At 44.4% G+C, this 12127-nt stretch overlaps 3 protein-coding genes across 3 annotated transcripts; 2 read left to right on the top strand and 1 right to left on the bottom strand.

Moving 5' to 3' along the window:
* Window positions 1-886: 886 nt before the first annotated feature.
* Window positions 887-5389, bottom strand: LOC117842134 (U-box domain-containing protein 33-like). Its single transcript, XM_034722496.2, is given in 9 exon segments — window positions 887-2138; window positions 2222-2755; window positions 2829-2969; window positions 3061-3487; window positions 3823-3927; window positions 4112-4201; window positions 4203-4225; window positions 4367-4488; window positions 4999-5389. Coding segments are annotated over 9 exon segments (2715 nt in total). The 5' UTR covers window positions 5282-5389; the 3' UTR covers window positions 887-1148.
* Window positions 5390-6345: 956 nt separating this feature from the next.
* LOC117856007 (uncharacterized) lies at window positions 6346-10119 on the top strand. The gene is made up of 3 exons (XM_034738411.2): window positions 6346-6377; window positions 8976-9087; window positions 9142-10119. The coding sequence occupies exons 1-3, from the start codon at window positions 6346-6348 to the stop codon at window positions 10117-10119; spliced, it is 1122 nt and encodes a 373-aa protein (XP_034594302.2).
* A 608-nt stretch (window positions 10120-10727) lies between these two features.
* LOC140221473 (protein ALP1-like) lies at window positions 10728-12023 on the top strand. Its single transcript, XM_072291131.1, has one exon. It carries the CDS (start codon window positions 10776-10778, stop codon window positions 12021-12023), a length of 1248 nt encoding a protein of 415 aa, XP_072147232.1. The 5' UTR covers window positions 10728-10775.
* The last annotated feature ends 104 nt before the right edge of the window (window positions 12024-12127 follow it).

Genomic DNA, 12127 nt, shown 5'->3' with positions numbered 1-12127 from the left:
CTCATGCATTGACACGTAATCTTGAGACGATTTAATAGGCAACATGTACAATGGGTTGTCCTATAAGTTGTCTGGTAGTGGTATATAATTCCTTAATTTGTGCATAAGAAAAATAAAATATTATGAGTTGCATGGCAACAATAACTCGTACAATGGTTGTTAAGTTGTCTCGTAGTCCTACAATTTAGCTCATGAGGTGGTTGTTTCGCGAAGCAACGACTTCTTTCTCTCTCCTCCACATCATCAAAAATCCTACGTGGCACTTGCATGAGACGACCTATAAGACCGCTGACATGTAGCAATGTAATTGCCCTAAACATGCATACCTGCGCTTATGTGCCACTGCTGGCCCTTTGGGCATCCAAACCGAACATTGACATGTGTCCTGCTCCTCCCCAACAAGACAACCGCGTTAAAGGCTCTGCCCCGTGCTTTGAGTCTGTGTAGGAATCTCAAATATTAGAAGATGTGCAAGAAAAATTCTCCAAAAATGCTATGAGTTTTCTGGGGGGTTTTATTCGGGGTGGTGATGACGCTCTAAGTATTTATTGGGCCGCGTCCACGATGGCCTTTTCCTAAAAAGGCCGTGATGGGCCTAAGAAAATTTTGGCAAACGTGCCGGTCTCCTCTTTTCGCTACAACCACCCGCGCGGTGCGCCCACTCCCCTCCCCTCACGACTTGCCAACCGGCTCGGCGGCGCCCGCCCTCCCCGCCGCCGTCCTCCGCTGAGTTGCTTCTCCCGCCTATCCCAGGCCCCAACTCTGTCTTCGTTGCATTCCCTGGAGGCGGGAGATTCAGCAGGACAGCCTTCTTCTTCCGTGGCCGTCTCCGCCATCACCCCTCGATCCCTCCGCTTGCCCGGTCCGGTGTTGTTGCACACGGAGGTGGATCTAATTCCTCCCGCGAGGTATGCCGAATTTTCAATCGACTTCGATTAAAATGATCTGCCTTATGCGCTAGGAAGGATTATATTAGACGCGCCATTTCCACAGCATTAAATTTCATTGTTTATTTTTCCTTCGAACAAAGTTCCCCCGAAAATAGTAAAATCTCAGTCTGAATTCTGCAGCTCTAAACTATACGCACACAATTTACAGTTAGATGAAGTTTCCAGTGACGTGCAGCTACACTCCGGTTCAGAAAATGGTCATGTCCGGTGCTGCAGCTGCTGTTGCTGTTGCCACTCGAGGATCGCCGAGCGCAGCGCCCTGTTCGGTGTCAGCTCGCAGTGCTCGAGCTTCAGGTTCGTCATCGGCGACGTGTCGTGCCCGCTGTCGAGCCACCCCATGATAGCCTCGGCCTCGTACGTGAACCCGTCCGCCGCGACGTGGGGGTCGGTCATCACCTCCTGGAAGATCGGGCAGACGAAGTAGGACGGCGCGTGGGTGTTGTCCAGCGACGGCGCGAGCGACAGCCGCCCGGCGGTGAGCGAGGCGGCCTTCATGAGGGGCTCCACCACCTTCCACACATCACCCGCGAGGTCCGGCCGCCGCCGCCGGCTCATCTCCGCGCACCGCAGGCCGATGTGCGCCAGCTGGTTGGCCTGCACGAACGGCCAGCTCCCCGCTGTGGGGTCGAGGATGGCGTGCAGCTCCCCGCGCTCCATCGCGTCCTCCACCACCTCGGCGATCCTCTTCGGCGGCCGCCCCGTCAGGAGCCGCAGGATGATGATGCCGAACGAGTACACGTCGGACCGCGGCGTGAGCTCGCCGGTGGAAAGGAACTCCGGGTCCATGTACGCGAAGGTCCCTTTCGGGGTGGTCGTCCGGTGGAGCTTTGTGGTGATGGACCTGGTGGCGTTGGACCTGGCGGTGTTCGACTGGCTCAGGAGCCGGCAGATGCCGAAGTCCCCCAGCTTGCTGACGAAGCTGGCGTCCAGGAGGATGTTGCCCGGCTTCAGGTCGCCATGGACCACCGGGTGCGGCTGGTTCGAGTGGAGGAAGATCAGGGCCGAGCACATGTCGCAGATGATCTTGGTGCGCACCTGCCATGTCAGTGGCGGCGTGTTGTTGGTGCACGCCAGCCGGTCCTCGAGGCTGCCGTTGGGGAGGAATTCGTACACCAGGCAGAATGCCTCCCGGCACGCGCCAATCAGTGTGACAAGGTTTGGATGCCGCACTCTACTGAGGACAGCAACCTGCAATGGTGTCACTAAGGGTCAAGCACGGTTGCCTATTTGATTGTATGAAGTGATGTAAATGACCTGATGAATTGCATCACCTCTTGGTTGAATTCTGACTGCCCTTGCATACTTTGCGGATTCAGCAACTTTATAGCAACTGTTGTGTTGCGGAGGAAACCTTTGTAGACGCTTCCAAATCCACCCTCACCAATCTTAAGTCCTTCATCGAAGCCTTGGGTTGCTTGTTGGAGCTCAAAGTAGGAGAACTCGGTGTTCAGTGTTTCAACTGGCAACAGCATTGACATTTTCTGGTCATTCTTCGGGCGCAAGCTTTCAGCTTCACTTACAGCTGCATCTCGCTCTTGTTGCAGCTTCTCGTTATCTGTTTGCAGCACATGGAGAAGGTTTTTGTTCGCCACCATCTTCTCTTCGTGATCTTTGATAGCAGATGCCATCTCTGTTATTTGTTGCTCTAGGGCGAGCTTCTGCTCCTTGACATCATGCAATTCATTGGAGATAGCATGATGCTGCATTTTCATTTCTTCAATCTCCTGTGCTTGTCTCACGAGCGTTTCCTCAATTGTTTTTCGCTCCCTGATCTCATGCTGATATAAGTTTTCTATCTCTTCTGCCTGTAAAAGTAGCATATGATTTTGGTTGGTTCAATATTTGCAATCCCAATCATGAATAATGGATAAAACTTACCTTTTGAAGAGCTGAAATCATATTTCGTTCAGCTCTTCGGCGTCTGGTTGATTCTTCATATGCTTCTTTCTTAGAAAGTTCAGCTTCACTGAGAGCCTCCGTGAATCTATCGTATATGTTAGCATTAATGCCTGGATTCTCCTGTGTGGTACCAAACTTCAGTCCTCTGTTATACTTCATTTACCTGAGTCTTTATCAACTCGTCATTCTTATGTTTCTTTGTGATACTTACAAGCTCATGAGAAGGGGATGGAAATTTCTCATCATCAGGTTCTTGCATTTGATGCAGCATTGGTGATCCAGAGATAGTGACTGCATCATGATTCCTCAATGGATCAGACCAGGAGTTTTGCGATCTCCTCCCAAATTCACCCCGGGAATCTATAGAACTCCTTGATGTACTTGTAGGCCTTCCATCGGATTCATATACCCGAGACGGTGTGCTGATAGCATCTAGAGAGGGATACATCCCTACTTCTGTTCTCGATCTTATCAGATCATGCCCTGGACTTCCGTTTGAGCTTGATGCCTCGCTCTCTGAGTATGAGTGACTGATTGTCACCGATCTCAGATGGTTACCAACGCTGGTTACTGAGGACTTTGATGCAATTGTGGATGCTGGTGATGCTGATATCGCAGGAACTGTTGTATTTGCTTCCCTGCAGGGTTCAGACTTCAGAGGTCAGATTAATCCCTTTCATTTTGTATTTTTCCAATGATCTTTAGTGACATTAATTCTTTTGTAAGGATATGGATTTGATTATCATTGTCACGTTAATAATAGAATAAATGCGATGTTATGCAGTCAAATCCGAGAAAGTTCTCAAATAACCACATCTAACTTCAGTGGAACTCAAACCATGGTTGTTAGCCCCAAGACACGGGTGTTATGGTAGACAGACTAGCAAAGTAGCAACTGATGGACCACTATACTAAAGTCCTAGAGAATAGTACACATCTTAGGCAGGTAAAAACCTTCTTGGCTTAATCTTACCTGGTGCATATAAGATGCCCTTTACAGATAAACCATATCTTACACGATGAGGCTGCTGCCTCCATCAGTCTGAGTGCCGTCTTGGATTTAAGTGAATTCATTTTCCTACAATAGGGATACTTATTAGGTAGAACGACCAAAATTTTTCTTCTGTTTCCTGTATTTATTTTAAACACACTGAGGTGTTTTGCTAATAAGGAATACATGTTCAATTAGATGATGCTTTGCAGCTTTAAACCACCAAAAAAACATGAGAAAGAAACTCAATCATCAGGTGTGGGATTCATACTTTGAGTGGTGTTTATCTGCAGCTGCTCCCATGACAAGCTTGGTGATGCCGTGAAGGGCAATAAGCTCTTCAAGCCCTTTAGCAACATCCTATAATTAATTTCTCGCAGCTGACCTATGACAGGTAATTTGGCAGCAATTTATCATTTAAGAAACTTAAGTGTTCACTGATTCTCCTGTATGTGAATGCAATACTAGGTGGTTCAGGTTTTCATTAGTTTTATTAATGGCATAAGGGAGGTCGGGGGAAGAGTACCTTTTTCCTTATGCACATCTTGACATACTCATCGAGTTTCTCCTCTGCCTCCGCTCGCACCTTCTTTCTATGATCATGAACCCGTTGTGGATTCACTGTTGTGTAATGAAGTTTTGCCCCCACTGAAATAACAGAATAAGGACAATCCAGTGAAGTCTGAACTTCTTAAAATCATATATCATCACGGAAGATTTTTTTTTACTGTATCATAGTGAAAAAGTTTAAGGTGTTAAGACTGTTGTGAATTTTTTATGGCTTGAGACTTGAAAGCATGTATGCCTGTTTCTTTCAATGCATAATAGTTCCGGTAGGTTTTTCATGCCGACAATCATGCAGCAGAAACAATTGATCAGGCTTTCAGAGAAATGAACCGTGCGGCAGGAATTCAGAAGATGGAAATGCCTTTTTGGACAGGTGGGAGGAAAAACCCTCCTGGGCTTTCTTCTAAGAAGCTGCCGTGCTTCAAACTCGGACTGGACGGGACTGTCCAGGTGAAAACAAATTTGGCAGCCCAGCTAACAAATGAGCAGGTAAACCATCTCCAGAGCCAACAAATCGTCTCCATTTTTTCAGATTCATGGATACTAACTGAAATTCGTAAGAAAATCATCCAAACAACGAGGAAAGCTTACTCATGGGGATCATCTGCGCGGGGCAGTGGACGTGGGTGATGACGACCCCGGTGCCGTCCTTGGCCAGGTTCTCCAGCGCCCAAAGAAGGATGCTCTTCCCGTGCCTGACTCCCTCGGGCACTGCCACGAAAACCCTGTCCTCCACGGGCGGCGGGCTCGCCTCCTCCACCTCATCGCCGGCAATGATGTCCGCGGCGCTGCTCACCGACGTCCTGAAGCTGTACTGCGACGACGACGACGTGTCCCGCCGCCTGTGAACGGCACCACCACCGGCGCCTTCCATCCTTCCTGTCCCAGTTCCAGTTCAAGCCGCTGTTGGCGGAGATTGCTGGGGTGCAGGAAATCTGTGGATATGTAGCATGGGTCTCTTTATCCTTCCTTGCCATTTCGTGTACTAGCTTGGATTGGTTTGTTATAATTAAGTTTGCTGACCTAGGCGAAGTCAACTCCAATGGAATTTTTTAACATTTGCCGGGCATCTTCCTGTTTGGCGCCGTTAGATACCGAGTTCTTTTGGATAGGCTCTGTCCCAATTCTGGAGTTGTATATTGCTTCATGAAACTGTTCTTTCCTCCTATGATGAATTGAGTGTCGAGGATGAACACGCGCATCATTGTCATCTACGGAAGCAGACAACTCGGTAGTCTATACTACTTTATACAGATGGCCACGTTACGTGTAAGAAAGTGGCGATCATTGTCCTCCAATCGCGGCCAGACATTCTGATCTTGAAGATCGTTTGTTGAAGAAGCTAGCAACGCATGCCGTGATCAAGTCCTGGGAATGATCGTATGGTTATTGTATTATAGAAGAATCCTTAATGGTACGAAAGCACAACGTAAAATACGACGGCGAAGAATATGAGAGAATTTTAGAATGTCCAAGCCGGGAGAGACTTGACCATTCCAATGATCAAAGTCAACGGGGGGCGTCCTGCTGCCTGCAATGAAATTGGATGGAAACTGTCGCTGAATTTAAGAGCAGAAATCCGGAGACTTTTGATTAGGGCCTTTCTTCTCGCAGGACACCCGAGTGCGTTTTTGCCCATGCATGCGATGGTGAAAGAAGTACAGGTCAAGTCTGGTCAATCTGCCGTAGCTGTTTAACGCTGTTGATAGACACATCGTATTTTGGGCTAAGGTGGTGCCTTCTCCACGAGGGCTCCCTTGTAACAGCAGTATAGGCTGCATAGCGCGTTCTTCTTCCGGTCAAGCCTGGAGTCCTGGACCCGCGTCCGACCGGCCGGCTGCAGGAAATCTCTCCTTCGGCAGAGACACTCTTCCAGTCTTGTGAATAGCGAACTAGTGATACCTGCTTTGGCATTGTGCTCCATCAAAATTTTGGCCCATGGACCTCAGAGACTTCAATGAAATTTCACGGTAAAATAGTATTTTCGATAGCGACCCTGACATTTATACGTTCAGAAACGAACCTTGAACCTCTATGATCATTTTTCTTTGTTAAAAGCTACCTCTTGAACAAGAGCTAGATGTGCTTTCTCTTTTTTTATCAATTCACGGCCCCATACAAATAGTAAATGTTGACGCATATCACCTTATAGCTACCTGATGTTTAGTAGAGAACCTAAAAGATTATTCAAAAAAAAATTCTTATTTGACACTAGAAGATGACTCAATTTCTTTCTTGACACCAAAAAAGTTTTATATCTCTTATGTAACATCAAGTTCTATCTTTTCTTCCTTATTTGACATTTTTGTCACTTTTGTCACTTAAGTCGAACGAAACAACCATCAAATCGCTTCCAAAATTTATGAAACCTTTTTTATAATAGAACAAATGAAGAAGAATCTATTTTGCTTAAAAACGCACATGTACCTTTGCAGTTTTCAAATTAAAATTCACCAAACCTGACTTCTTTTGAAGCATATTTTAATTTTTATGGTACCAAAATACTTTTCAAAATTATGGAGAAACAACTAATATTCCTTACATGAGATGTAGTCATTTATAAAATCATTTTCCATCATAAGTTGCATAGAGAATTACAAGGTTCTTCTAAATTTTCCCAAATTTATGGGTCTTCATAATTCTCTATGTAAGTTTTGCTAGGAAATAATTTAATAAGTTCCTGCGTCTGATGTGAGAGATATTAGTTATTTTCATATAATTTTTTAAAAGTATTTAGGTACCATACAAATTCAGCTAATTTATAAAGTAGCCTAATTTGTGAAATTTAATTTTAAAACTGTAAAGGTTCATTTGTCCTTTTAATAAAAATGGGTTCATATTCATTTATTTTATCACTAAAAAAGTGTCATAATTTTTGGAGATGATTTGGAGATCGTTCGCTTGTCTTAACTAACATAAGTGACGGAAAATTTCAAATAAAGATTGAAAGTTAGAAGTTGATATCGTATTAGGAAGAGAAAACTGTTCAAGGTCAAGAAAGGAATCGAGCCATCTTCTAGTGCTAAATAAGAAATTTCCTCAAGATTATTCTATATATCACTTGGACCCCATTTACGATTTCAATTTATCACTTTCAACTAGGTGTATTGACAACTTTGAAACGGCGTTTTGTAAGTTCCATTCCGTAGTAGAGATTAGGTAAACCAAAACAAATGACAACATTTAACTTGAATTATGAGGTTTTCAACTCAAAACTTTAATAGATTTGGTGACGGCGGAAGTATCATTAGAAACACCAGTGAGACAAAATCAATTGATGATTGTAATATAGTATCTAGGGCGAAAAATTAACATGAAACTTAAATACATTGCTGATTTACAGTCTAAGGGCACGTACAACGGTCGTGGCAGCCGTCGTCTCACGATGGAAGTTTTGCAAAATCCCTCTCGCTTCACTGCAGTAACTGAAGAGAGAGAGGGAAGCCGTCGCGTGGGGAGACGACGGCAAGCGCTCGTGCTCCCAGGCGAAGAAGACGGCTGGCTGCGCGTTGTACGGAGCGTCGCCTCCTCGTCGACACCGTGCGGATCCTGCTGTGCGCGCGCCAAATCTCCCGATTGCGCGCCAAATCTCCCGCCGTATATGTTTTGTCTTTGCCATTTTCTCCACCTTGACAGTCTCCGCCGCCCTTGCGTGCCATTGTCGAGAGCTGCCTCTTCCCTCTCCAGCGATGTCTAGCAGGATGGCATCGCTTTCGAAGAGGAAGGTCACGGTACCTTCGAAGAGCAAGACGGCGGCGGCAGCAGGAACGACGCGGGCGGTTGCAGCGGCGGCGGGTGCGGCTGCGACCAAAGTTCCTCGTGGAAGCGGTTCGGCTCTAGCACCCAACCTCGTCAGCCTCAGCAACAGTGCGACGGCGGCGTTCGTCGGTCGCGGAAGTAGCTCGTCCCCAACAACCAACCTCAATCCATGGCAGACAGCTTCGATTCTCCACCAATCCATGGCAGACAAGGCTACCCAATCGGATTTGGCGTTGTTGGTTCTTCACATGGCAGATGTGGTGGCTCCATCAGTCCAAGTTCCCCTTCGTTTGGGAAACAATCCAGTTGGGATCCAGCATGGTAATTCCAAAAATATTTGCTAATTTTCTAATTCACAAGTTTACATATGTTGCTGCTTGTTGTTTTGCTGAGAGTATCTAACTAGGTATGCACTGCAATTATATTTTCCAGTTACTGATAGTGCTAATGTTTTTGGGATAGGAACTAGAAGATCTATGTTCACTTCAGTAGAATTAATAACTAAATTACCGAATGTGTATTTAGTAATCACTGATTTTTTTCAAGGTACTGAATCTTTCCAGTTCAATAGAATTGGTGGCTGCATGTATGTGTTCAGTGATGATCACTGAATCAATAGCTGAATATGTTCAGTCGGTCAATTTAGAATTATCTTCAGTGTGCAGTCAGTCATTTTTTTTGTTAAATGGATGCCATTTAAGATCAAAGTTGAATCTATGCTAACTAAAAACAAAGGAAATGCTAGCTCGTGTATCCCCTGGTAGAGAACTGTTTCGGTGAATATTAAGTTCATGTATACAATTTTGCAGGGACAACAGCACACACCCTCCTGGTGGATTTATGGGCTTATTCAACAACCAATCCCATTTATCACAGAATTCCCATTTTGTTGGTGCTCCATCTCATTATGCACCTTTCAAGGCACCAAGGCCTGTCAATGTTGGTGTCAGTTTTGCCTCAATGGATGCACTGCAGCCTAACAACAGTGGAAATTCATCTCAAGAAGTACAAGTTTTATCTGAACAGGAGGCTATTGAAGTTGATAGTGATACTGAGAATGTCAGGACAGAGAAGCGGATCTTGTGGACACCAGAAGAAAACGAGAAACTGATGAGTGCTTGGTTGAAAAATTCAACAGACTCATCCGTTGGAGCTGATAGGAACAACGAGCACTATTGGGGTGATGTTGTCAATTCATACAACATGACTATTCTGTCACAGAGGAAAAGAAATTCAAAGCAAGCCAAGGATCGATGGCACAAGATTAATCGGTGGATTGATCTATATGAATGTGCATATTTGAAGGCTCGCAGATTATTCACAAGTGGCTACTCTGATCAGATGTGGATTGATACAGCATACAAGTTCTATTTGGAAGACAACAAGAAGGCAAAGCTAGGTCCCTTTGTGTTAAAGAATGTTTGGAAAATATGCCGAGATGTGGCAAAGTGGAAAACATATAATGAAGACCTCAAGAATGCTCGTAAAAGAAAGTCATATCGCATTGAAGGACAAAAGGATGAAAATGATGATATTGAAGAAATGCTAGAGCGACCTATTGGACAAAAGGCAGCTAAAAAGGCTGCTCTTGCTGCAAAAATGAAGTCTAAAGGATCAAACCTGGATAATGATGGAAAATCAAAGGAATCAGCCATTGATGTGGAGAAGCTCGATAAATTTAGTAAAATTCAGGAAGATTTAAATGCAAACCGCATGAAGGTACTGGAACTACAACAGAAGTTATCATCTGAAAAGTTTGAAACCACTAGATTGGCTCATCTTACTGCTCAAGAGACCAAAGAGGCAAAAAGGCTCGAGAAGGAATCAAAGATGATGCAAGCTTACAACTCTCTCATCTCTCAAGATACAAGTTCAATGTCTGATGAAGAAAAAGCTGAACGTGTTGCTGCCATGAAGTGTCTTAGGAAGTCTTTATTTCCTGAAATGAGCTAGTCAGGTATGCACACATTATGTAGTTTTATTTTTTTTCAGTTATAGAATAGCTGATAACTGATTATATAATGATTTCAAGTACAGGATAATTAATTTTGGGCGTTGGAAGCCATGGTGAGTTGTCTTCTGCTGGACAACAGAAAAATATTTGCTAGTTCTTTTAGTAAACAGCCCAGCTGATGATGGCCTGTTGCCTTCGTTTACACAGGCATTAGATGAAACCTACTTGTGTGAACATGTCTACTTGTCGAATGTTTGAATATGTCTACTTGTGTGAACCTGTGTGAATGCGTGGTAAACACCTGATCTGCCAGAAGCATGCGTTTCAAGATTTTTCAGTTACTTGTATGTTAAATAGTCCACTATCTGCATGTCTCCCCTTGTGAAACTGTCCACCGACTGCATGTCTCCTTTGAAACCGCGTACAGACTGCATATCTCCCGTATGAAATTCCATCCAGTCATAGACTGCAGACTATAAATAGGTGGCTTGCTTCCATTCATTCAGCATAGAAACTTTGTTTTTCTAGTACTATGGAACCACATCCACCTGCCGATGATGAAGATGATCTACCAGAAGCCGATGACTTTGATCCTACAGAGGTGTTCACCGTGGAAGATTTCCTAGCAGAAGATGAAATTGTAGAAGAATTTGTGATGCAGATTGGAGATGGATTAAAGGCAGACATCGAAGGAGGAACATCGTCTGTGACTCGGCGCCGACGACAAAGTGGACCAAGGAGGTACATACCAAGGAGTCGAGAACAAGGTCATGATGATCTTGTTGCTAATTATTTTTCTGCAAATCCTATCTACACCGATGAGATGTTTCGTAGAAGGTTTCGAATGAATAAACCATTATTCCTGCGCATCGTTGAAACTCTTTGTAATTGGGATCCTTATTTTACTAGAAGAGTTGATGCAACTGGTAGAGAGGGACATTCACCCCTTCAGAAGTGTACTGCAGCAATCCGGATGCTAGCATATGGCTCGCCGGCCGACCAACTTGACGACGTCCTAAAAATTGCTGCAAGCACTTCTTTGGAGATTCTTGGAAAATTTGCTGTAGGTGTGATTGAATGTTTTGGTCAAGAGTACCTGCGCCCTCCTACAAGTGACGAACTAGAAAAAAAATTGCAAGAAAATAAGGCTCGTGGTTTTCCAGGAATGTTGGGAAGCATCGATTGTATGCATTGGGCATGGAAGAATTGTCCTAAAGGTTGGGCAGGCATGTTCACACGTGGTGACAAAGGTGTTCCTACTATGATTCTTGAAGCAGTGGCATCTCATAATGTTCGTATCTGGCATGCTTTCTTTGGTACCACCGGGTCTCAGAATGACATCAATGTCCTAAACAAGTCACCATTGTTCATCAATGTTCTAAAAGGGGAAGCTCCAAGGGTACAATACACCGTAAATGGAAAACAGTATGATATGGGCTACTATCTCGCTGATAAAATATATCCAGAATGGGCGGTCTTCTTGAAAACAATAACAGCCCCCCAGACCCGTGAAGACAAATTATTTGCATTGATGCAAGAAGGAGCAAGGAAGGATGTCGAATGCGCATTTGGCGTATTGCAATCCCGCTTTGATATTGTTCGTCGGCCAGCAAGGTTATGGAAGCGGGAGGATGTTATCAACATAATGCAAGCTTGTGTTATCCTTCATAATATGATAGTGGAGGATGAGAAGGAATTGGCTAGAGTTTCCTTGGATTTGAATGAGAATGCAAGTACGACGATTGTGCTCCCGCCTGAAGTGCATACAAGTGATAACCCCAATCCATGCTTCGCGGAGGTGCTTAGAAGGAATTCTGCTATCCAAGCACGGCCAACGCATAGACAACTCAGGGACGATCTTGTTGAACACATATGGCATCGCTATGGAAACAAAAAAAATTAGATATGAATGTTTCACTCGTATTTGATTTATGGGGACGAAGATCTATGTTATATTTGATTGAAATATATAGTATAATATAATATATGTTTTACTTTGAAGAATTT

Source organism: Setaria viridis, chromosome 1 (genome assembly GCF_005286985.2).
Source record: "Setaria viridis chromosome 1, Setaria_viridis_v4.0, whole genome shotgun sequence".
Lineage (NCBI taxonomy): Eukaryota > Viridiplantae > Streptophyta > Magnoliopsida > Poales > Poaceae > Setaria > Setaria viridis.
This window is presented reverse-complemented; position numbering and strand designations above follow the sequence as displayed.